This window comes from Seriola dumerili, unplaced genomic scaffold (genome assembly GCF_002260705.1).
Source record: "Seriola dumerili isolate Sdu_G_001 unplaced genomic scaffold, Sdu_1.0 BDQW01000226.1, whole genome shotgun sequence".
Taxonomy (NCBI): domain Eukaryota; kingdom Metazoa; phylum Chordata; class Actinopteri; order Carangiformes; family Carangidae; genus Seriola; species Seriola dumerili.
In genome coordinates, this window is record NW_019174481.1 from 4895895 (window position 1) to 4921654 (window position 25760).

At 39.9% G+C, this 25760-nt stretch overlaps 1 protein-coding gene across 4 annotated transcripts; it reads right to left on the bottom strand.

Annotated features, from left to right (window-relative positions):
- Positions 1-495: 495 nt before the first annotated feature.
- Positions 496-25053, bottom strand: LOC111228963 (transcription factor E2-alpha-like). 4 transcript variants are annotated; one of them, XM_022755093.1, is made up of 20 exons: positions 24773-25053; positions 20966-21062; positions 20576-20648; positions 14536-14609; positions 13494-13569; positions 12814-12854; positions 12487-12622; positions 12017-12066; positions 10535-10634; positions 10032-10168; positions 9720-9870; positions 9515-9573; positions 9328-9406; positions 7721-7797; positions 7409-7579; positions 7137-7248; positions 6860-6992; positions 5617-5855; positions 3332-3478; positions 496-3198 (listed from the first exon to the last, which is right to left on the bottom strand). In XM_022755093.1, the coding sequence occupies exons 2-19, from the start codon at positions 21017-21019 to the stop codon at positions 3339-3341; spliced, it is 1902 nt and encodes a 633-aa protein (XP_022610814.1). In that variant the 5' UTR covers positions 21020-21062; positions 24773-25053; the 3' UTR covers positions 496-3198; positions 3332-3338. The 4 variants fall into 4 exon arrangements, with proteins under 4 accessions (XP_022610814.1, XP_022610813.1, XP_022610812.1 ...); XM_022755092.1 differs by lacking the exon at positions 5617-5855 and adding an exon at positions 3856-4091 and having other exon boundaries at positions 7409-7582; XM_022755091.1 differs by having other exon boundaries at positions 7409-7582.
- Between the last annotated feature and the right edge of the window lie 707 nt (positions 25054-25760).

Genomic DNA, 25760 nt, shown 5'->3' on the forward strand with positions numbered 1-25760 from the left:
CCTTGTGTCAAAAATACTTATATACGCCTTTACTGACTCAGCTTATATTGCGCCTACATGGTGAACATGCCCTGTTGAGTGTTTACTCAAATGAACATTTACTAATTTACACACGCAAAATCTAGAGCCAGGTAGTACTCCAGCACAGGAGCACTAATTTGCTTCTGGGGCTTTGTACAAAATGTAATGAAGCTGCAATGTGTAATCAACTGAGTGCAGTGTACTTTACAGTGGGAGGTGACAGTACAACTAAGTTCTGCCCCCTAGCGGACAAATCAACCTTTGGGAAATCTATTGCTGCCAATCCATGAAACCCTCTACTTGCTTGGCCTGTCTTAGTTGGGTAAACTCACTTTCACCAATAGACTATCAAGTAGATCACCTCAATCATGGTTCACTTACCTTGCATTGCAGAAAGGAAACTTCAATTAAGTGTTTTTTGATTTATGGAAAAAGTCATTGGAAAAAGGTGGGCTTTGTTATTAAAAATGGCACATTTATTGCTACATTACTGTTATAGACACAACAGTTCTCGTTATCTACTTTATATATAAAAAATAGGAAACTGGAGGCACTTTGAGGACATAGCCTACATAGATGTTGTCCCCAAACATGAGTTAAAACAGAGAGATCTGCAGCAGGTCATCTGTTGTGGAGGACAGAAAGGGTTTGATAACAGCTGCATGTTTTGATACTTAGATATTGTAAACATACATATCTTTCGTGTAAAGAAATAAAAGCACAAGCCTTCAGTAGCGATCTTCCATATCACAACACTATGTTTCCCTGTGGAAAGGCTAGAGTAGAAAGAAGAAAATAATGTTTGGGGCTAGTCCATGGGGCAAGATTTATGAGGAAATGACAGGCAGAGGTAAACCAAATACTGTTACCTATCAGTATCAGCTTATAGTGATAAAGCTGATAAGGACATATTATACAGCTGTACATACATATCAATGCACATGCCAGTAGGACAAAATTATATTCAACAGAATCAGTACATAAAAGATGAGGAATTTTAAGCACAGTTTTTCAGTGTCAAAGTTGTAGACCAGGTTATTAGTCGAATTACATCTAATGACAGACACTGAGGCAGTCAGTGTCGATGAGTGTAATTCTTCATTTAGATGTTCTGAGACACTGTCAGATGTTACTGAAGTATATATGCTTTTATACATCTATAGTATAAAAAAAGGTACAACCTATAAATCCATAAATGTAACATCATCCACCATGTAGCAGAGAAGTATGCAGGCACTGGTGAGTAACCATTATCAAAACTCCCAAAGTCAGGAAAATGACTAAGGCCACCCTTTTTGATTCATTTTATGCTTCATAACATAATGAAACATTGACTTATGTTGCAGATTGTGCAGACCGCCCCTTCTACCCCTTCTTCAAACTAAGCAACAAGCTCATCACAGAGCTGGACATCAAGGAGAGGAGAGGGGGGTGTGCTGAAGAAAAAAATTGTGTTTCATTCAAAGAAAAACTGTCGCAAACACCAGAGCAATTCAATTACAACTGGCCTGACAGGTTTGTGTTCAAACAGGCAAGTTTTTTTTTTGTTTGTTTGTTTTTTTTAAAAGAGCAATATCACAACATGTGATGTTACAGCCAGATCATTTTGTCATTTCTAACATTTTCTAAGCACCTGGCACAAAAGAAAACACCTCAGTTTGTTCCTGGAATCTAAATTGAGAGTTGTCTTACATTTAATTGATGTAAACAAAAAAGAAAGCATTCCAAATGATAGAACAAAACTCATACAACTATCTTACAAAGTAAAAAATAAACTAAAAAAACATTAGATCAATTCTACAAAAGGAAGATCCATACAACAGGCTTTGTAATTGTTCAAAAAGGGAAAAAAAATAAACAAAACCCCAAATGCTCAACACAGAGCAACAACCAAAACAAGTCAGTCAGTGAAGGTAGCAGTAAAACTTATGACTCCTTCAATACTCAGTTATTTCTGCCTTCTAGCAAAATGTTATTGACCACAATAGAAGTTGCTCTGAGACTTACTTTAAGTAAGTTCACCATGTTGTAACAGTGTCTTTATGTATGATTTGATGTGGTCAGGCTGTGATCACACGACATTGGCTGTGTTAGTCAGAGGGTCCATGCTGACCACATGGCTGAGACTGACGCTGAGTGACTGACTTCATGATGGCTTAAAATGTGAGGACGACACCTGTATGCTTCCAACGGCAGCCTCACAGAGGGAAGGTTGGGATGTCCATGTGCACATTTGATTCAACACCACTGTGGATCCTGCATTTGTAAAGTCTTTGTTTGTGTTTGTGTCGGTGGTGGCTCTCTCTCCGGCAGTCTTTCCATTCCACTTGCATGGCAGTGACAATAACACATGTACAGGACTTACTTAAAGAGATAATAACCAGGGATCCGAGTTTAAAAAGAAACAAACATTTCTCACCACATGTGTGAGTCACTGACTACGGCACCTTTTCAGCCAAAGGAAAAAAAAAAAAAAAACAACACAGCCAGAATTACCAGCATATCAAGAAGAGGAGTCAGCTCTTTGATTGCCCAGTCAGTGGCTTCTTCAAACCTACTTTTGTTATTCAGTCATCACATTTGAGGATGGCAATGATGACAGTTTTTGTCTTAACCAAACACTATACATTAGGCCTGTTTTAGGCACATTTTCAAAAAGGTATTTGTTCAGTCATAACATATAAACTCAGGTGTCCGTCTTTGCTTCTGCAGAATGTAAGACCTTCTTTTCAGATGGGAATGCCAATAATTATCCAACGATACAAATCCTAACTCTGCTCACATGAGCAATTGATCCAAAAGTTTTAATTGATCCACACAGGTTTTGCTCCCAACATGTAAAGCGATTTTTCAAAATGTCTTACAAAAACATGATCACAAGAGCATCTTTGTGTCCAATTTCCACTGTCTCCAAGCCAGTGTCCTCGGCTCAAAGTATTGTCATGTAAAGAGTAATTTTTTCTTTTTTCTCTTTCTGTATGAGTGTGCTTCTTCGTCAGGAATGTGGCCACCTGCTTTGTCAGTAATGAGGCGCGCGCGTGTGTGTGTGTGTGTGTGTGTGTGTGTGTGTGTGTGTGTGTGTGTATGTGCTTTCCAAAGGTTGAGAAACACACACTGAGATGCATGACAACAATAGATTAAGGCCACGTGTTCTAAGGGCTGTACAATCAAGAGAAACTGGAAGAGAAAGAAAAAAGAAATGAATATATTTCCACAAAATGAACTTAAAACAAGCAACAGATATATGTATTTTTCATTGTGTTATCTTGCAGACATGACAAATCCCACTGTAGAGATTCTAAAGACTGACCTGAAAATTACATATGGCTAACAGGGTTGTGTCCATCTCCTCCTAAACCAGGGTGACCGCCACCAAGCTGCATTTGGGGATCCACACTCGACACTTTTTCCTCCTCCCTCCTCTTGAGGCAGGCAGCCTTTGGGTTCAAATTACGCTCTTTGAAAAAAATGACATATACACTGATTAAAAACACCAGCAAGGAAACATTTGAGTTTATCTCATACAACAGGGCAAAAATAAGACAGAGGGAAATAGAAAAGGGGGAAAAGCAAGACAGGAAAATGAGAAGTAGGATGAGACTGCAGGATTTTTGGCTGAACAGCAGGGATATACCTCCTCCAATATTCTCCCTTTCACCTCCTTTCTTCATTTTGCAATGTGATACAGGCAAATAGCAAAGAGAAATTCAAAGTAGATGTTACTCAGTAGGTGGGAAAACCTTAAAGGTGAATGACTGACAGCTTCTGTCCAGCTATGATAATAGATGGTTGGTTGTCTATGTGGATCAGATCTTCCTGTATTGGCTGACCTACCTCGCACCTGCTTCTCCAGGCCCAGGATGACCTGGACAGCCTGTTGCAGGATGACAAGCTTGGTCTGGGCCTTGTCGCTCTGCAGGTGGACCTGACACATCCTGCCCAGCTCTCTGAAGGCTTCGTTAATGTCGCGAACACGCACCCTCTCCCTAGCGTTGTTAGCTAGGCGGCGCTCACGCTCCCTCTGCTCCTTCTCCTCAGCAGTCAGGTTCTCATCAGTCACCGAGACAATGCTGCAGCCGGAAGGAGAAGGGAGGAGGGGGGTTGGAGGGGCTGGTTAACAAACCCAGATCACAACCCTTGCTGAACCTAGGCTAGACGTTCTCATTAAAACGTCTAGCCTCTCATTAAAATTATACTAACTAATTAAAGTTACGCTGGTTAAAACCTACAGTATATTGCTATGTTTAACTGTGTTTTTCCTCCTCAGAATTGTTCTGTTGTTGAGAAATATTTTAAGTATGATGCTAACTTCAAGTTCTTAGGCCGGGAGAAACCAGTGAGACTGCAAAAGATGATCCCAGTGGAATGGGGCTTTGTTGCAGGAAAGTGAACGGACGGGTGAAAATTGAAAAAATATATCTACAGTATGAAAATGATGAATAATACATCTTTATAAAAATTAACTGATGTATTCTCAAACAGTCAAACTGTAAATGTTGGGGGTTGAGCTGCCAAGAACAGATATACTGAGTGACCAGATCTAATAAATCTGTCCTGAGGTCTAAGGAACCAACACAGATTTTTTTTCCTTTTTGGTCATTGGGGTCCAGGATGGAAGTTGAGGGGATATGGTGACTGTCCAGCAGCATGAGAGAAGTTATGAGGAGGGAGAGAGAAAGGGAGAGAGAGGAAGCAGCACCCTCTGCCAAGTGCAGCATATAGAAAGAGCACAGAGATAAAGCCAAGGGGAGAGACTGAAGGCATCATGTTAAATACATCAGCAGTAGGATGTATTTATCTGAATGTGAGGAAGAGTGCGTCACTGTTGCCATCTGTAAAAGGAAAATGACAGGGTACAGGGGAGTGGATGGAGAAATGCAAAGGTTTGTAAACAAAAAATAAAGGGTTAATGCTTAAGGCTGGGACATGCAGCACAGAGACACTGCAACAAAGCTGAAGACCGGTTAACACACATGACAACAGACAGCGCTGCTTTCATGCAGTAACATACACTATGGGTCAAAGGTTGAAAAAAAGAACATCATAATGCCGAAATGACTTATTTGAAATTAAAATTACTTCATAGTTAATAAAAGCATAATGAGGCAGCAGTGGAAAAAGCAAATGAATTAACAAAAAGATGTTAATCCAGTCAAAGGGTGCGACAGACAGACATGTAAGCATTTTCACAGTGGAGACAAACGGCCAGTTGAAAGACAGGGCAACACAAAGCACATCAGAACAAAACAGCAGTCCTGTACATGTTACCAGAGGACGAAAACCTTAGAAGATGAGCTCGAGAATGGGCATGTCTTAAAAACAGTCACACAGCTTCATTTCTTTATCCCATGTCACTCTTTGATCATTTTTTAGGATTGACAGCAAAAAGTGTAATGCTTGATTCTACAGATATAAAACGGCAGAATTTGTCGACCAGTATAGGCAGGGTAAAAATCAACTACCGCAAGTGATTTAAAAAAGACTTTAAATGACTAGCAGAACTTGTCATGAGCTCAGAAGTGAAGCTGTGCTGAAGTTTTCATTTGTAAAAAGGCACTTCCCCTCCTCTTCCTTCCTCCCTGGACACCCACTGACCTCGAACTTGCTGCTCCAGGTTGATTATAACGTTAACGGCCTGTTGCAGTATGATCAATTTGGTCTGCGGTTTCTCATTGCTCATATGGAGCTGACACATGCGGCCCAGCTCCTTAAAAGCCTCGTTGATGTCCCGCACACGTAGCCGCTCGCGGGCGTTGTTTGCCAACCTCCGCACTTTCTCCCGCTCAGCCTTAATTTCCACTGGCAGATCTTCATCGTCATCCTCATCATCCAGACTAGCGAACAGCCAATGGCAGATGAGGAGGGAAGGAAACAATAGTTTGGGTACAGTTCACTGAAAATTACTTCCCAATTTTGGTTAGCAATAACTTTTCCTAATAATGTCAACACCTCATCAAAAAATCTAGAGTATCTTCATCACAATTATAAACACTGCTAAATATTAGGGTTTGGCCTTAACAATTAATTAAAAAAAGAGTTGGTGGTTTTGTTCATTTGTCTTTGTCCTTATGGACTCAGGTAATGTGGTTTCCTCTTTAATTCTCAATGTTCACTTTTAAGAGTAAAAGACAGTTACACTCCAACTAGTGAGATATCCAACTTGACCCTTCTTAACAGTTCAGTTTTTAAAAAGTTGATTTAGAAATTTAATAAATGCATGTATTGGAATACAACTTTGGAATTACGCTTGGTTATATGAGTCAAGCTTTTGAAGCTCCAACAGTAATTTACTGAGTGAGAGGAACTTGGAGTAAGTGTGTAAGTATTTAAAACATCCATTGTTTTTTCATTTCAAACACTTAAAGAAAAGAGAAACGTCTAAGGGAAGCTGGAACAGTAGGAATGTGACTGGTTCAGTATAAATTTTTAAAATCACAATAACACTTATGAGTAAAATAATCTTAACATGACAAATCTAATGCTACAGTGCCACTACTGTTGAAATGTTTTTATATCAGTTTAGTCTCTGTGATCTACAGTAAACTGTGACTGCCAAGTTTTTGGTTTCTTTCATAAAGCCAATGGAATTTCTTATCGACAACAAATGTGTTGCTTATATGAGTGTTTAAAGTCTTGCTCAACTTAAAATGTTGATGGGGTAAAAATATTGTAAAAATATTTTTTCTTTTTATAATTGATCAGTCTCTCCAGTGTAGCCTTCCCAAAAATTATGTCCTTAACAGACTAGTGCCCGTAAGTCTATTGTTGAAATGAATAAAAACTTAATTATATGCCATGACATCGAGTATAAACGTTATAGGAAAAGAAATGTAGACACCTTGTTCGAAGGTGGGCCTTCATGTCTTTTCTCTCATCATCTGACTTGTCAGTAATGGAGCAGTTCTCATCATCCTCCTTCTCCTCTTGTTTGATATCTGCACCACTGGATCGACTTAGGCTGCCGGGCAAGCCTGCACACAGAGTACGAAGGTATTGAGCTCTGATATTTAGAAAGTCACATACACGTATTATTTAACACTCCAATAATGGGAAAGTCTTTCTCCACATACTGACATAAAAAATAAAACAGAGGAGTAGAGAGCAACAAGTCTCACCGTTAAAACCTTCAGGATGAGAGCCTGACTGGACAGATGGGGGGCCGTGGTGACTATGCAAAAGTCCTCCACTAGAGGGCAGACCAGCAGAGTCCTCATGGTGACTGGACAGCTTAAAAAAAGCAATGAAACAATTTTTCAATTACCTTGTTGAAGTCTGAACAACAAAATAGAGATACCCGGCTCACTCTGTGCCTATTTTAATTTAAAGTTTCTAACGTCATTCAGTCATTTGTGGATAGATTTCCCCTGCTACTATTCATTTATCTCACCAGTCCAGGCAGACGACTGGCCAGTCCAAGTGCTGAACTGGTGAAGCCTGGAGGTAGCCCTAAGCCTGATGCGAGCAGGCTGTGCATTTCAGCCAGCCCTGGACCTCCTTGCCCACTGGCATGACGCTGAAGAACATTAATGGCTTCGTCCAGACGGTCCTCCATTTTACTCTGCTACAGAGAATGAAAAACAATGAACAATAAGAAAGCAGAAGGTGATGCAGCATCCTGTATTAATCTCTGTAACATACTTGAACAAAATTTTGTTGCATCTCTAAGACAAAAAAGAAAAACAGAGGCATATTAACTCACCATGGACTGAATGCCACCCTCAAAGTTGGGTGACGGCGTGGCCTGGCCAGAGGACCGAGTCCACTGGGATCCTGATCCTGGAGAAAAAGAAGAGGATCACAAGGTTTATTTAGTCACACTCATTTACTCAATCAGTTTAGCTTCTAGTACCTAAACTAACATTTTAAGAGAAGTAGTACTTCACTTTCAGCTGTTGATTTTTATTGATACAAATATATCCAAACAGATATTCAATTTTTTACCTGAGACCTGAGTGCTGTGGTCAGTCAGAGAGAAGCACTCCTGGAAATGCTCAGCTTTTCATGTCTAACTCACAAACACTACAGAGAATGCGACTGATGCACCTGGGGCTTCAGCTTGGGCTTCACTGTGCTGCACTTTTGTATTTTCTTGCTGATGTTGATAAAAAACTATATAAATTCTGACGTGAATCTATTCTTTGATGCAGTATAAGCCATTATTGTTTCATAGTACTGTGCTGATTATTATGTGATTAAAATTATGAACATAAAACATTCAATGAAAGAAATTGTAACAAATTGTACATTTTTAACATGTGAAACTAAAGTAATGAGGATATGAAACAAATACCAAAGATGAAGACATAGTAGATAAAAAAAAATTTGTGTTCTACACTTTGGCCAAAGTATGACTCAAATATGAGTCAAACCATTTCCCTCTTTCATATTTAAATAGGTTTCCTATCTATCATCTCTTTTCCCTCCAATCTTGTGCCAGCAGCAGTATTCGATGTTTGAAGTGTGTGATGAGCCAACTCATGGACTCAGTGCAGAGACAAATAGGGAAATGACCACACCCTCTTTTTATTTTCCCTTCCTCTCTCATAAGTTATATTTGGGTGGTGTGTGTGTGTGTGTGTATGTAAAGATCAAGTGAAGGTTAAGCTGTGGATGGGGGCACTCATAACAAGAGTTACACTTACAGCACGCACAGAGAAAAATACCAATGTCTGCACTATTTTCAAAATTGCTCCAAAATATGTAATACATAATAATATATAACACCAACAAGTATCCTTTGAATCTATACAGGTTAAACATTTCTTACAAGTAACTTTCTACTAAATCACATGACCTTAATGTCCACATAGTCTTGCATGCCAAACTTATCGTTCTATGTTTGTTCAGTGCCAGCACATGAAAAAGGTCTGACTGAACTCACTGACACGAGTGGGAAAAAATAATCTGGGTTATTTAAATTTTGTGAACCAATCAGATTTAATAAGAGTGGTCTTAAATTGCCGCAAGCTCATGTTTACAAGATAGCAGTCATACATATGTTATGTATTTTAACTACTATGCTTCCCTGACAATACTGATACAGAGCATAATATAATTTGCACAAGAGAAACTGTAGGTCCCTACAAAAATAAAGACTTTTAACATGTTTTACTTCCACTTTAACCCAATAGATGGAGCTACATTGTCACTATAAACCAGTCATAATCAGGATGAAAACAATACATTTCTCAAAGATTTTATCATCCCCTTACACAACAGGAAAGACCCTGAGTTGAACAAACAAAACTACCAGAGCCAGCTGACCTTGAGGCCCTCAGGAAAAACTGACTGCAGCTACTCACTCACCTGATACAGCCTGAGGAGAGCCAGAGGGAGTAGACGGGGACGGAGGGAAGGCGTTACTGTTTGGGTCTGAAGGATAGATCTGGACACAGAGGTTTTTCTTTTTAATGTAGTAAACACATATTTTATATACCACAGAAATATAGATTATAGAACACTTAAAGTTTTGTGTTATTTCAATACTACTTACAGATGCCAGGGCCTTTCCAATCTCATCACCTGAACTCCCAGGTACTGTTCCCCGATTGGCTTGATGGAGAGGGGGGGGGGGGCACAACGCATTTCAATCAGAACCTATACTCAATAACAACTTAATTATGTGACAGTATAGCATGAAAACATTAAGAGCACCTTTTTTTTTTTTTTAAGAAAAGAGCACACTTTAAAGGGTTTACCCATAATGGTGTCAGTTCCAGCGATGGGAGGTGTGTGGTTGGCAACTCCAAAGCTGCTGGAGCCGGAGTGGAAACCAGCAGGATGAGCCCCATTCACCTCACTGCCATGCAGGGGGTAGTTTTGTGGAGAGAGGGGTAGTGGCTGCCGTTTCTTGAAGGCAAACAACAATAATAATAACTTTATTTATATGCCAATTTTCTTAGCAAAGTTACAAAGTGCTTCACAGAAAAATAAAAACACTTTGCTTTGGTTTTATATTTTCATTATGTCTTCATAGAAAAACAAGTCCAAAGTGTGAGGGCAGAGCTCACCAGTCTGTCTTGGGGGTTGATGGCGGTGAAGGGACCATGCTGGTTCAGATGGGGGGAGTTGCCCAGCATGGAAGAAAAACCAGGCTGAACCATCGACCCAGCAGAGCCCCATGGATCGGAGGGCGGGTGGAGGCCTTCTGTCAGGGGGCATCCAGTGGAGGAGGGGGGAGGGAGAAGGGCAAGGGATAACCAGCCACAGGAGATGAAAAGACAATGAAGGACACATATGAGACATGTCACATTACTGTGATGACTTCATTCAACTGTGATGCACCACTCAGCACTCAGGCACCACAGGGTGTTCACTGCCATACAGCTACAGCTCCTACAGTAGGTTCATGTGGACTATTTTCACAGCCATACTGAACATCAGAAAGAAAAACAGTGAGTCATTAATATCTATGTACGTGTGCAGTACATATATCCACATTTAACAAAAGTGTCTCTCAACCCAACACAATGAACAAGGGAAGGTTCTGTGGGCAAATCTTGTTTCAACTGACCTTGCATGTAGAATGGTGGTGGGTAGACGCTTCCTGCCTTGGAGGCCGGGTAGCCAGCATTGTCCCTGTTAAAATCCTCTCCTGAGGCTGATGCATAAACCTACAGAAAATACACAGAAATACAGAGAACCTTTTCAGCTCAGTGCTTTAAAACCTAGTAAAAAAATCACCACAATACTATAAACAAACTGAAATGTGTATATAACTATAAATCTAAGTATGTATATATGGCATTTTTCTTTTGAGATAGCCTTAAGAAAGTTTCATAGGACCTTCCCTGTGCTTAGCTAGGTGGATGGTGGTGGTGAACATAAATTAATTTTCCAGTAGTACTAGTATCTGGACCTGTCCGAGTAAAGAAATAAGAAAAAAAAAGATTTATGCATTAAATAAATGATCAAGCACAGCTCTTAAAAGTATGTGTTCCTTCCAAGGAAATCTATTTTTTTATCTACTTTTACTATCTGGTTACTACTTAATTCAATAAACAGACTTCTGCAACATTTCTGCAGACTGGAGCACTGAGCACAAAGTATTGAATGTTCAGTGTCAGTGATTTTATTGGGTCCTGTCTACCATTTAGTGAGGCTTTTATGTACTATCCTGTTAAATAAAAACATGCTGAGAATGGTTTACAGATACATAATTCAATCTTTTGTAACACAGTGAGATCTGACCATATAATGGGAGCTGCAGTTGGATTTCATGAATGTCATAAGTATAAAGGCGCCAATGTTCTGAGCAACCATGCTTCTCAATCAGGACCATTCTAGACGAAAATCAAGCATCAAACTGTGTTTGAAAAACTCAAATCCAAATGGACTGAAGTTGTCTTCTGTAATTTGATTAAACAGAGAGAAAAAGGAGAGGAAAAAGAGGGGAGAGGAGAAGAGGGAACGGAGAGATGCACTCCTAATTACTGAACCATCTGCCGAATCCTGGAAGGCAGCCAACTCCACTGGCAGCTGGGATAGAGGGATGGGGGAGGGAGAGAGAAAGGGGAGGGCTGTTGTTCGTGGTGGTGAAAGAAGGGGGGGCAGAGAAGAGGAGGAAATAGGGTGCCGAGAGAGCGAAAGTGGGAGCGAAAAAATGAGGTGGAGTAAGAACCATCTAACCCCGGTATAAATTCCCTCCAGTGATCTAACGAGTATACTTGGCTGAGGGGAAGAAATGTGGCCATAAAGTAAAGGGCCTACAAACATAACACACTATAAATACATGCTGCAAATGAGTGACTGGGTGAATGAGTGGCTTTCTTCCCCATTTTTTCCTTTTTTACACTGGTGGTACAGATACACAGCTGTAAGAGTTGGATAACCTGTACTGCAGCTATTCTACCGCTCTGCAAGCCAAGCAGAGGCTTTAGATGCCAAATGGAATGTGAAAATGGGCGTAAAACATGAAAACACAGGCTCCCATGGACAGACTGCAAGAACCAAAATGTAGTTTAGGACTGCAGCATTTCTGGATGTTAATACTCACTGAGGAGGGCAGGCCAGGGGGCACCTTCCTGATCTTTTTTGGCTGTGGCTCTGAGGGGAGAGAGACAGAGTGAAATCACATAAACATACTTGTCCACACAAAGATCTTAACTTATTGCAGAAGTGAATATAAAACCACCAGTGAAATGATTCATTAAAGCAGCCCCCTTCCTTCTGTAGTCCTGCTGAGGCAATTTATCCATCTGTCTTTGTGACTTCTCATTAATGTCTAATCTAAAGGTATTCAAGACTGATAGCACTCAAAGACTTTCCTCATTGAGAACTCAGTGATTTCATTTTCTCTAACTAAGGAGAAGTGAGATTTCTCAGACACATTTTAAAAACCTCAGCAGGAGAAGTGACGATACACACCAACTTAAATTTAAATCAGAACAAAGAAAATCTGTGACAGCACATTTATCTCATGACTGTGTTCAACACTGTACTGGAAACAGTCCTTTACGCTCTTACCAATGGGGTCCTGTGAGGGTCTCCTGCGAGGGTTGCTCCCTTCATAGGAGGAATAAAACTGAGAGTTGGACTTCAGGCCAGATGGGGAGAGGGCATCAGGACTGGGCATGGGTATCTCACTGGGCATAAAGCCAGGCTAAAGATGGTGTAAAAGAAAGCACAAGCTGATGTAGTGTAACAGGACAGGTAAACAGAAATTAATATAGAAGTGACTTCAGAGTGATATAAGAAAAGAAGACTGGCTGGGGGACATAATTTGTCAAAAACGAGCACGAGGACAGAAGGGATGATACTGTGGCAGAGCACCTGCCTTTCTGACTGATTTACCTGTGCTGCAAACGATGAGTACGGTCCTCGCTCAGCCTTCCCTGTTAGGATGAAGGAATATAAAATCAGGTCATGTAGGTGAAAATTCTGTTTTTATGTCAAATTAAATCACAATCTGGCAATTTCCTTCTCTGCATTTGGGTGCCTCCCATCTGCTGTGTGAGGATATAGGATGATGTGTGGTATTTATGGCTGTGCACCGCAAAACAACAACAAATTGGCCCATTATAAATGGTTCGGGGGCAATTGTGCCGAACCTCTGTCCCCTCCCCTGACAGTTAAACAGAGGAGAGCTATAGGCCACCATAGTCCCAGGGGAGAGCCTTGTTTGTGCATGGGTGCCCTTTACATTCCCCCTCCACCCCCTCCCGTACAGACCACACAAACAAACCCCTCCTCCACATCCTCCCTGATTACCCTGCTCCCTTCATCCATCGCCACCTAACCATAAATATGGTCTGCCTTTAAGTGGTACATTACAGTCTGACCTGTGAATGGCTACTGTCTCAAACAAACAACTCATTGTTTTGGCTCAGTCACACAGTCCTTTTATATAAATGTGTATGTTATTCGAAAAACTGCCCCCGAAATTCCCCAGTACTTTTAGGGTTTAAAAAAAGAAGATGTGAAATTTATGGTGTCTATGCTTCAACAGCTTCACTCAATTTAAACCTTCTTACCACCAATCCCTGATCCAAATATGGGAGCAGATGCCATACCCTCTTGTTCACTGTAAAGGCCGTCTTCTCCATAACCCTGGGGGGAAGACAGCAGAGGATTTAGGGATATAAAAGTAAATGAAAGGAAATAAATAAATCCCAGTATTAATACTCCATTCAAACCAAAGCAACTATGTAAGAAAAGAAACTGTAGTGTATTCATGTGAATGGGTCAATTAAGATTATCCAGTTTTGCTTGGTCTGATACTGCTCTGATTTGGGATGACAAGGTCAATATGGGGTTTTTCAGCAGATACAGGGTCACTCTAATATTGCTACTGGATTACTATAAAAATCTATACATCACACATACCAAAATTCTTTCTTTTGCATTTGGGTTTGATTTAAAAAAAGAAAAAACATGGAAATCGGACTGACTGACATGTCTGTCAGAATGGTTTTTATGTACATTTTCAAGTTGTGTATAAAATAACTTAAAAATAGAGGGTAAAAAACATAGTCGAAATGTCCCAAAAAAGTTTTCAAACTTGGCTGTGGTGGAAAAGTTGCTGTAACAATAAAAAGAAAACGTGACTAACTGAACAAGTGCACTAAAAACACCACCCAAGATTAATGAGAAAGAGTGTGAGAATGTTTGTGGCAGAGTCGGTTCATAGGTTCTTCTGGTCTGGACAGTCTTAATATAATATTGTGTAATGTGTAATGCACCATTATTTTATTGTTCACTGTGAATATGTTTATGCTGATGTTGGTAGATAACATTTCCATATATGTGTAACACATTTCCATTTCTGGTCAACCCCTAAAATCTGAGCATGGAGAGTGAAACTAAGGGTGTGGACCAGGTGACTACTTGGTATTTTCTGTATTAGTTGTCAAATGCAGGTTGAGCACTTCATCATTCCACATCATACCACGTGTCTGTGTTTGAAATGGGTATACGTTACACAAGCCAGCCACACTTTTGTTGTGTTTCACTCAAGCTCAGTAGCATGAAATCTACATGGCCAGTTTCAGTGTAGTAACTGAAGAGAAACCGTACCCTTCCCTGGTTGAAAGATGGACTGTTCTGTTCCCCTGGTCCCCAGGGACTGGACCCACTCCTGTCATCTATACCTGGAAGACAAAGATGAGGCCTATTAACCACTAAAAGGCAGACACATTACTAACAGGGATTTAAGCTTTGGCTTTGGAAAACTAAGTTTAACTTCAGAGAACGATGACTTGCTTTGATACAGGTTTTTCAGGCTGCTCAAAGTAACCTCCATTAAAGAGCTTCACTTCACAGCTCACACAGAGACAGCACAGTGACAGCGCCGTCACATAACGTGGATATGAGCTGTAGGAAGTTTGAATAATTAACACCCAGTATGAAGCTCCCAGAATCATCGTCGACATTCTTCATTCTCCCACTCCACTGCTTTACATTTTCCATGGCAACAGTCATTCATCGCCCATCTATTCTCTCACATTTGGCCTACACCTTCGCCTTAACACAGGCGCAAGGTCTCAATCATACATGGCTGACACACGTTATCCCTGACCAGAGCACTACAGCTTTCAGAGAGGTGAATGTGTTTGAAAGGAGTGATTTTAAAGACTGGTGAAGCAGAAATTCCTGCCCGTCCCCTTTCTCTCAATCTCCTCTCGTACTGCTACACAGCATCTCTTGGGGAAAGCTGAAGCTTAATTGCGTACTGATTTGCATAATTGTGCATATTAATGAAGCTCAGCTCTATGAATATTCATATTTTTGTTTTGTTGTCTAATTAAAAAGCGGAGAGGGGAGAGGGGAGGGGGGGTAGAGGCGGGCTAGAATCATGACAGGATCAGCAGTAGAACAGAGTGATGGGTCCACAGCGCTGAGAGCTGCTAGATTGCCGTGACAACTGTGATCTATACACACGACACCAGCAGAATATGAGATGAAGGAGACAATGTCTTGTCCCCTCTCTATGGCTGACTGTCACTCTCCACGTCAATCAGAGACGATAAAGAAAACGCATGAACCATTCGTTTCCGCTGTAAGTCATGAGTACTCAAGAAAAGCTTCCAATTCAATTTTTTCTGTTTCTGACTGTATTAAACTTGTAGATTACAAGTAGGTTTTTTAAACATGTAAACTTACCAAACAGAAAAAGTTCATTGCATACTGCATATTTCACTGATTTTTTAATTACATTCTAACACTGTCAGCATTGAGTAATAAAATTTAACTTTACAGACGAGGAGGCCTTCTATTTTTGGGCGGACTCCAATTAAGTGGCCACATTTCACTGGCCACACACCTACATTATTCCCATGTTTTCAGAACCATGTATCTTATTAAAACAGTCAAGCTAATTAGTGAGACATGAATGTGTGGTTTTTTCCCCTTTTTGAGAACACTGATGTTGAAGGCACTAGAAAAAGCGAAGTGAACCATCACCATCCATTCCACAAATATCAGGGTATGTGCAGAGCTTACTTGCTCCACAACCATCATGTATGAGAATACCTTTCTCCACGCAGGTGATGTAAGGTTAACAGGTGTAATGCATGGAATGGGAAACAAATTTCATGAAATCAGTGGTGTGGAGGAAATAATGGGAGCTTTAATGTAAAAATGTATTATTATTATTATTATTAAAGTCCAACCTTATTAACTGTTCCTTATTAACTGACCTGATGATAAGCATATGAACAAAAATTAATGGAAATTTGAGCAGGTTTCCAGAATTTCTGCCAATAATACTGACAACTCTGCTTAATTAAGTTCAACACTAAAAACCAGTAGCGAGAGTTTACAGGGGTTTTTATTTTTCTGGTCTCTGTATTGTGTGCTTTCATTAATGTGAGACAATAATAATCAATTCCCCCTAAACACTCTATTGTGGTGTCAACTATATGAGTAAAACGATAGTAATAAAAAACATGCAAATACATATGCCTATAAACATAATACATCTGGGTCAGCTGGATATACGGATATATATTATAATGCAGGTTTACATGCCACCACAGTGCTGTTAGCAACTTTTAAGACCCATTTGATTGACTTCATTTAACTTAAAGGAGCCTAGAAAAATGAATCTAGCTGACCACACAGCAGCTGCACTGAAACAGGTAACTAGTTGCAAAGTAATCACATGTATATAGCATACATGAAAATGACATAGTTTAGTTGCTCCTGTCCAGAAATCTAGGCTTGCATAGTTTTCTCCTCCAAATTTCAACATGCATGTTGTGTCATTTCAGGTGGCTCAATAAATACGAAAGTAGAACGTGCTTTTAACAACCAATATCTTCTTTACATCTATAACCACAAACCACAGCATGTAACCTTTGTTCAAGTATGAGCACAAAGTTTTCATCAAAACTGGAATTGGATATACTTGTTTCACGTTCCACACTATCTCCAACAGGGTTTTGTTCATTCTGAGTAATTATGATGGACTAATTGTTGTTTTTCCTTTGAAGCTTTTTCAGTTCATAATGTGGTGCTTTTTATTTCATCACATTACTCCTTTGTCTTATTCACACCCATCATAGTTTTTTTTTTGACCTGTGCACAGTTGATACTTGAAGAGATACATCAGATCACAGTGCTAATCTTTATCATATATAAACAACACTTGGGCTACACAGGCATGAAATTAACATTTTAAATGATAAAATGACACAAAATTCTGTGTCTTTTTGTCATTCAGAAAAGCTGTACCACAAAAAAGTGAAAAAGTGTCAAAACCATGAGAAAACCATGAGTAGTGCAGTACTCAGACAGACTATCAGGAGTGGAAAGAGAAAAACATGAAGAAACGGTGACTAACATCAGACAAATTCTCCGGTGAACCCCAATGCACTTCTCCTCCCAGCATGCAACGCCCCTTTAAGCATGGCTGGTCTATAATTACACAGGAAGAAATGCTGGAAACAGACAGCCAGCCTGAGTCATAGGCTTCATGAGCAAAACTCTGGCACATACATTGACCAAACTTTCAGACATGTCTACGTTTTTACAGGAACACGGCCCCAGGCACCTAAAACTGAGTGTGCCATTTTGTCTACACACCTTCTTCCTTCCCTTGGCAAAGTGAGTCAGGCAGACACAAAGCATGATGTCAGACCAAATCTCAAGAGAGTGAATACTGTTAATGAAATACTGAACAATGTACAATAACACAGGCCTGGCTATTTTAACCTGTGAGTCACTGGAGACTTCTCAAACACAACACAGTGTGCCCTAACCCACTAATACAGCTAAGAGGACATTTGAATCTCTTTGTTCTGACACTGTGTGAAATTATATACACACACAGAGTTTAAACTGCAAATCTACTTGTAACTTTAACACCCTTTAGTTTCTGTAATTCACTAAGACATCTGTGTTTGAAAAATGGAACGTTTCATGCAAATTTGAAACTCCTCCCCTTCTGCATTTCAGGCCATACCAAAGTTTAAAAATACATTTTAGGATTCTCGGTTTCCAGTGACCAAAAAATGAAAGTGCTCTGAAAATTACTTTAACTGACTAGCAAAAGGGACTGAACAGGCACATGAGACCAGAGCACAGATATTATCAGCACTGAAAGCTTTAGCAGGGAGGGTCCCCATAGCCGCACAAGCTAAATCTCCACACACTCCAAACCTTAACCATACTGGGGAAAAAGCATCTAACTGATTCTACAAGGAAAACATGTGGCAGCTGCTCCACAACAAGCAGGAATACAGTTAGAAGTCAGATTCTTTGAAGCTGATTATGTGATATCGCAACTTTAAGTCACCAGACCAAACAAATATACATGGCCAACTTTCCAACATAGAGATAGACATACTTCGTACACTGGGATGACTTTTTCTCTAAAATTGATTCCTTTAGCCACACATGCTACCAGTACTGCTCTGACCAATCTGGCTATCTGAGGCAAACAGTGTGACCTTGTGCCAAATGGTAGTTTGGGAAATACACCTTCTTTCTGAGAGTGAAATGAAATGAAGATCTGAACACATACAGAAACGTAAAAATGACAAAAATGAGGTAGTAACGCACTATTTCTTGATGAGCAACAGTTTATCCATCTGTCCAACGCTTCTATGCATGGGTTGATGATACCAAACCTGGTAAGACTCCAGGAAGTCCTTGCAGTCGGCTGATGTTCACCGAAAAATAGTAACAGAAAGTAATTCCTCCTAAAGACATTTTACCTTTCTGTTTGTACCAATCAAATAAATGACCTGAACCTTATTAATCAGTAAGCTTTAGAGGTGCCAGTAGGTGATTTTTTTGTTAACTTTGGAAAGCCATTTCCTGTTGCCTCCAGTCTTGATGCTAAGCTAAGCTAACTGTCATTAGTCTAACTACACTAGTCCTAAATAAGTGTATTTCCCAGATATGTTGAACTATTCCTTTAAAGTGACACTCTACCCAAAATATCAGCGTGTCACTCACTCACCCTCTAAAAGCTTAAAAGTTGGTTGTTTCTAGTTTGCTCCGTCACAGAGAACAGCCACTGCAGTCAACTTGAAAATGTGACAGTAACAACGAATTAAAATGGTGATGTGTTTTCACAGGAGGAGGAAAAGGTGTCAAATGTCCAAAAGAAACTTTTCATACCACTCCTGCATCATAATCCACTTCACCACAGCCATTTACTCTGTATGTTTCATCATCATCCTTTTGCCAAAACTTGGATAAATACCCTGAAATATACTGAGAGGACAGGTGGATGGATGAAAAGTATTTCATGATGCAGGACTGCTGTAGACATTTCTAAGGACCTTGTTCAACTTTCTTTTCCAGCTAACAAGGGAGGGTGTTTGATACTCAAAGGAAAGCATTTGGGTCGAGTATAGTTTTACAGCAAAGGGACAATGCCATGAAGAGTCATTGGACTGATAACATCTATGTCTCCCTTTTGTAAGCCCACACCTTGCCTTGACAAAAGAACATGCAAGTGGCCCTCAAATGAATAGAAGGAACAGAACCCCCTATTCCCCACCCCTGCCAACACTTGCCTCGTCTTTCATCTTAATTAAATATCCTGTTTCATTTCTATTGCCAGCCAAAAAAGAGCTACTGCACTTCTACAGATGTGAGGGTGACAGAGAAACGTTCATGTGGGGCAAGTGAATCTGCTATAGTAGGAACAGATGCAGATGTTTTTAAAAACTAACAAATTTTTGAATATGACAGCGATACAAAAGGGCCCAGAAACACAACAAAATGAAAAACACTAGAATAGAGTATGATTCTGAGTATCTCAGAGGCTGTTTGGTTATAGTAAGATGTATGCATGTCTTAAAACTGACTGTAAGGGCTGGGATGGTAAAGTTGTTGACGAGGATGGATAACAGTGCTAGATGAAAATGAGTTATGTGGAGAAGAGGAGAAGTAGGGTGTGAGATTACAGGACAAGGGAATACACTTTTTTCACAGCGAGGAGATTAATTGAGTTGTTCCTATCACCCCTCTGCCTTGGTCCTTAAGAGATTGAATGGCAACAGCTGAGAAGGTAAGGGAGGGGACATCTGCAAGGCGAGGATGAGGAAGGGTAGAGGAGATGACACTTAATGTAAATGGCATAAAATTAGCTGACAAACCTTTTTCCAATAATCTGTGATCTGAAACTAAATTCATGAAAAGAAGAGGAGAAAAGGAGCATTTTCCTTTTCCATTACCATTCAAAACACAAGCAGTGACTGAAGGTGGGGTAGTGAGACTGGAAGAATCCCATCACGGACATGTCTTACTGTCAGGAGTTGTATTAGGGATCTTTACAAACTAATAAGCCCCCTATCAATAGCTTTAGGTGAGAGAAAAGAAGAGAAAAACTGTTTTTATTTTCTATCTTATAAAGTCTTACTGACATTTCTTTTTCGACCTGTCTTTTTAAATCAAGAGAATTTGTTCCTTAAAAATAAAACATTTATTTTATTGAAAACGCAACGAAATAGAAAAACCAGAAATACAAAGAAAAACAAAGAAATAGAAAGCCAGAAAGAATAAAAACAAAATGGATTGTTAGAAGATAGTTACTTAAGCCATATGAGTCACAGGAACAAGAAGAGTCTACAAAGTTTTTTTGTTTGTTTTTTGGTCTTACCTGAACCCCCAAACTGACTGCTGGCGAGAGTAGTTGGCCGGTTCTTGCCATTTGAAACTGGAGGCTCGAACATCTGAAATGAGAGGAATGTAACCATAAACAAACCAGTGCAAGTCCGTCTAAGACTTTGCTGAGTTGTATCCTCTTCACTTGTGCAAAGGTTGTTTAGGTGGCATTTCAAACTATCCTAAAGTGGCTGATGTACGCGCTACAGTCCCTCCAACCCTGATCGACTGACCCATTCATGGATGCCTTGATATTCATTCACATTTCAACCTGCTTGACAACAAGACTTATGAAAGTTAAAGTAATTTGTCACTCTGTGAACATAGAATGAACTGTATAGGATGCATACTCGACAAATTCAAGCAATCTTCAGAGAGATCTTACCGCGCTAAAATCCAGCAAGTCGCTGAGCTCCTTGTCTGTTTCCACTGCAGCCATTCTCTGCTGCTGTTCACTTGGCCCTTTCAGTCTCAGCAAGCGACTACAAGCAGAGGTAAGGAGAATATGAGTATATTTTACCCATTTGTAAGATGGTTAACTATTCTGACCAGCAGAGATACACAGCATATGAGCTAGATATTCCCAAAATCAAGTATCAGCCCATGTTTTGATACCTTGATTCAGATAATGTGACAACATTATAGGTTTGACTATTGGTGCTTTCTACAATATCTAATCAAAACAAAAGGAAGGTGATATAGTCTAACAACCAAAGACATAGAGCTTGAGATAAATTTACTGTTTATTCCACTCAGCAGGAACTGTGTACAAAGGTTCCAGGACAATATATCACTTAACTGTGAGGCAGCATTTAAAAAGGAAAGCTTTCTTTTTAATTTTACAAAAGAGGTCTTATTTTCATCATGTTGCTCGTCATCCCTATTGCTTCCAACATTTTACTCACCACCTAACTCACCTGCTGAGATATAAGGCAATAACAACAGTGTCAGACACAGCTTTGCAACAACATCCACATGGGAAAACCACACAGGCAATCAGTGGTTTTAAAGTCTGGTTTAACATGTTACCCAAACAACTGACTATATTATCTAAACTGCTTTCACTAGACATGAGGAGTAATGTTGAAATTACTACTCAGACTGTAAAGGCCCCAACGATTATGAAATTATTTGAGTTCAAACCTGACCTTCCATGTTTATGTTAGTACATTTCAAGTCTTCTTTTTCACGTACAAATAAGTACTTTACATATTATAAAGTGGACACGTAAGTAAAATGCAATACCCAGAGTGATTAGAAAAATCTTCCTTTATGACCTGGTAATTTTATGATAAACACACACCCAGACAATATCTACCATATTTCACATCTCCACACAGTGGGTTATGATACAAATGGATGATGACTCAAAAGCATTCAGGTTGTTCAATACAATTGAGAAAAGAGTCAATTCAAGGACATGTTGGGAAGATCAACACGCTTCACATACCCTACAACTACAATCTGTCAGCTTTGTATGGAGCGTTATGAAGGCTCAGGTAACCTTTCTATCAATGACACAGTTAAACATGAATAAATCACTAATGCCACCATCGTAAGAGAGAATTAACATTCAAGTAGCACATCCTTGCCTGAGACCATCAGAGTACTGACCAAGTAATGAGAGTTTTCCTGGTAGCGCACATCTAACATGGGTGACCATGGTTCAGCCACAGGCCATACTGTGCTTGTTAGTCAGCCCCAGGGCTCAGGCTGCTTCCTCTACCTCACAAACCAACCTGCTTTGACAGCTCTTTTGAATAACTTACAGAGTAATAACATAGCATGCTGGACTCTAAAATAGGCAACATCCTGTAAGAGCAGCCAGTATCAAAGAAAATGCAGGCCATGTGTGTAAAACATCTAAATAACGATAAGACAAGGAGGACAAACCAGCATAAACACTTTGCAATACAAAAGCACTGCAGTAAATACCAGATGGGGGAAATTACAATGGTATGACTTTGTTTGTGGTCAGAGGTGTCAATCAAAGTCAGGGTTCATTTGCGAGGCTGTAGTTTGTGCTGTCTTCAAGCAAATATACGATCAAGTGTTTTGTGTTATTGAAGGTCTACTTGTAGCCACTGTTATTCTTAGCTAATGCTCTTTTCCTGAGTTGCAATGTGCTTTCATGATTTTGGAGACATTTGCCTCGCCACTTCAAATGATATGACGTAGACCCTGTGCACCTCTGTATGTTGCTTTGAAAACTGTCTCTGGATGTTGTTTTTTCCTCCATATGTCTCCTAATTTTGGTACAAAGTAATTAATTTACTATGAGTACCAGCAATGTCGTCAGAATTTCTGGTACTACTGCAAAGTTCTGTAATGCTGGAAAAAAAAAAACATTGAAAAAATGTAAACTTAAAGAAATATTTGATAAACAACACTAAGCTATAACCACAAAAAGACTGAATCAAATACTTTGACAGTCAATCATCTAAAGCTGAGCATTGTGAGCCACTCCAATTGTACAATCTATTGGATTTTGGAATATTTCTGTTATTTTGTCCATTGTAAGTAATTAGTTCAGTGAAGAAAGGGAACAGAAAGCAGAAATAACAAACACCACAACAAGCACAAAGGATCTTAAAAAATGTGGGGAGTGTAGATTTCCCTTAGCCATGACCTCAAGTGCATTTGTGAGATGTTACTGAGATGATTTAACTACTACCCACTTGAATAACTCAGTATCATTTTCAGAGCATGACTGAAGATTTGCTTTTAGTCTAAAATAATACACTAGAAACAGAAAAAAACAATTAGTTTCAGTTATCTGAGCTATTCATGGCAACTACAAAAACATCACTCACACTTTAAAGTGTGGCCAATTTTCACACCAGTGTTCTACACACTCATAGGACTGCTGCTTTTACCAGTGATAGTCCTGAAAATATTGTGACTAATCTCACTACTCTGTTTATAATCCAAGTAAAACCATGACAAACACAACACCAAAAATCAACAATTTGTCTACAGGGATAACTCACAGAACAAAATAACAACTGTGTCTCATTCTGGTGGCATGAAAGGATGCTACCACTGGACTAATGGAAAAGCAATGTAAATAGTGGCAAAACGGCTAATGATAACACAGTTAACGAGCAAATGTTATTTAATAATAATCCAGTGATTTCTCAGTGAGCTGAGGTCAAAATGGGGGATAAGTGTTTCGCCCCTCCTAACAAATGGAAGTTGCATAGGCTTGTCTTGAGCACCCCCACCTTCGGCCTGCCCATGGAGAAAAGTTTTAAAGTAGAAATGGCCACACAACATCTCAAAGCTAGCGTCAAACAAGGACACTGTCTGTTATCTAGAGCCTGTGTTTTCATGGCTGGTCGGTAGGTTAAAAACCTGCGGGACGTTTAAAAGGACCTTAAAAAACCTGTTGCCTGCCCTCACGTCGGGCAGGAGAATGAGACATCGATGAACACAAAGACTCGGGCCACCAAAGTTTCAGTTGAGTGGTAAAAACACAACAAAATCGGAGGAAATGTCACAATTTCATTAAAGAATCCGTCCAACCGTATTTTAAACAGTGCAGGGTGGAGAAAATAAGAGTTTAGCTGCATATTTGTTGTTTGTTTCAGTTTGGTTTGTTGTTGGTGAAGGTGGAGGTGGGTAAAAATAACACCCCCAAGTTACACTTTTAACACGGGTTTTATTAACCTTATACAATTTTGTGGTTTCAGCGTATTGTTAGTGACCTAGGCTGAGTTAGTCAAACTCTAAAATCTTGATAACAGGTGGAAGATATTGCCAATTTAGCCACAGCCAGGACTGTTCAACAACAAATCAACAACGTCTGTCTACGTTAACGTTTCACGGCTAACGTCCATGCATTTGTTTCTAGAAAAGCTACATAGCCCACTAGTGCTTCAGACAGCTAAATCCCGGAGGGAGCTAACTCAGTCTGGCAATATGCTAATGTTCTGTAACGTTATAGCCCATTGAAGTGAACAAAGAAGTCTTTTCCACCCCACACAAGCTGCTGGTACTCAGTAATAACACTGCAAGTTCGCTCAGGCCGAAGGGACGAAAATCCAAGACCCCGCTTTTCCCGGCTGAGGCACTCAGCGCAACTTGAACGATGCGCTTAAAACTTGATTATTACTCCGGTAACAACGTGACAGACAACTTCTGTTTGACATGCATATCTTTGCAATGAATGTGTATTCATCCCAACATTTACCTGGATTCAGTAATGTGGCATCCAACAGGGAGAAATGAACGGCTGGAGTAGAGAGAAAAACAAAGTTAGGGATAGGATCCTTCCCCCGTGGTCCGGACTGTGGGCTTGATGAAGATGAGGAAAGGCAATATGAACCACTCCTCCGCCGCCTCGTCTCGTTGCTGTCTTCGTCACGAAACTGAAAACACGTCTCCAACACGAACCATAACTCATGTGTTAGTCCGTTTCCTTATTGTTAGAGAAATAGTAACCATTTCATTTCCCAAGTAGACATTTTAACAACCTCCACATTGTCAGTTTCAAGTATCACTCCGCAGCACAGCCCACGGGAGGACATGGACGCTTAAAACATCAGCGGTGTCCAATTTCAACTAAAACGAAGTAAACAAACGAGGCAGGTTTCGACAGTATTTGTATTGATGCGGTGATTGTGTTAAATACTTCGAAATGTCACTGTTTGGTGCCTGCGAACGAAACACCAGGACGACCCGAGTATCAATTCGCGGGGATCTATGTCGTGTGGCGGATGAGGACAGCGGAAAGCCTAACAGACCAGACCAGTAGAAGATGGAATGATAATATCAGAGGGAGGACCAATTGGATACGACGAACATTTGATTGGCAAGCAGGACGTCCAAATATGTTTCAACATCATCCTCTAGGGCAGTCTCATTTTGCCTGCGGGTTGTTGCGTTTTAATTCTGTTCTCAAACAGTGCCTGAGCTACAAAAAATGTTCATCCTATGTATGAGTGTCAACGAGAGATGGGAGTTCACCATGCTTCGTTATGTGAAACGTGGATAAGATTGTAAGAAAGTTTAAGTGCGTTATAATTGACTATAATGTTTAAATTCATGGCCAAAGACACCTAATTATGGGGTGACTTTGCTATTACTGCATTAAAAAATATTGCCATAAAAAGTTACACTCATCACAATAGCCTATGCAAATTATAATATGAGTAATCATGCAATATTAAATATCATAA

What these genes read in the sequence shown, in the direction of transcription:
- LOC111228963 (XM_022755091.1), bottom strand. Translation starts at nt 21,019, where the DNA reads ATGGCTGCAGTGGAAACAGACAAGGAGCTCAGCGACTTGCTGGATTTT. An exon ending in CCCCTGGCCTGCCCTCCTCA is followed by an intron (nt 10,635 to 12,016) that starts GTGAGTATTAAC and finishes TATTTTCTGTAG; the next exon opens with GTTTATGCATCAGCCTCAGG. An exon ending in AGGGTGGCATTCAGTCCATG is followed by an intron (nt 7,583 to 7,720) that starts GTGAGTTAATAT and finishes CATTCTCTGTAG; the next exon opens with CAGAGTAAAATGGAGGACCG.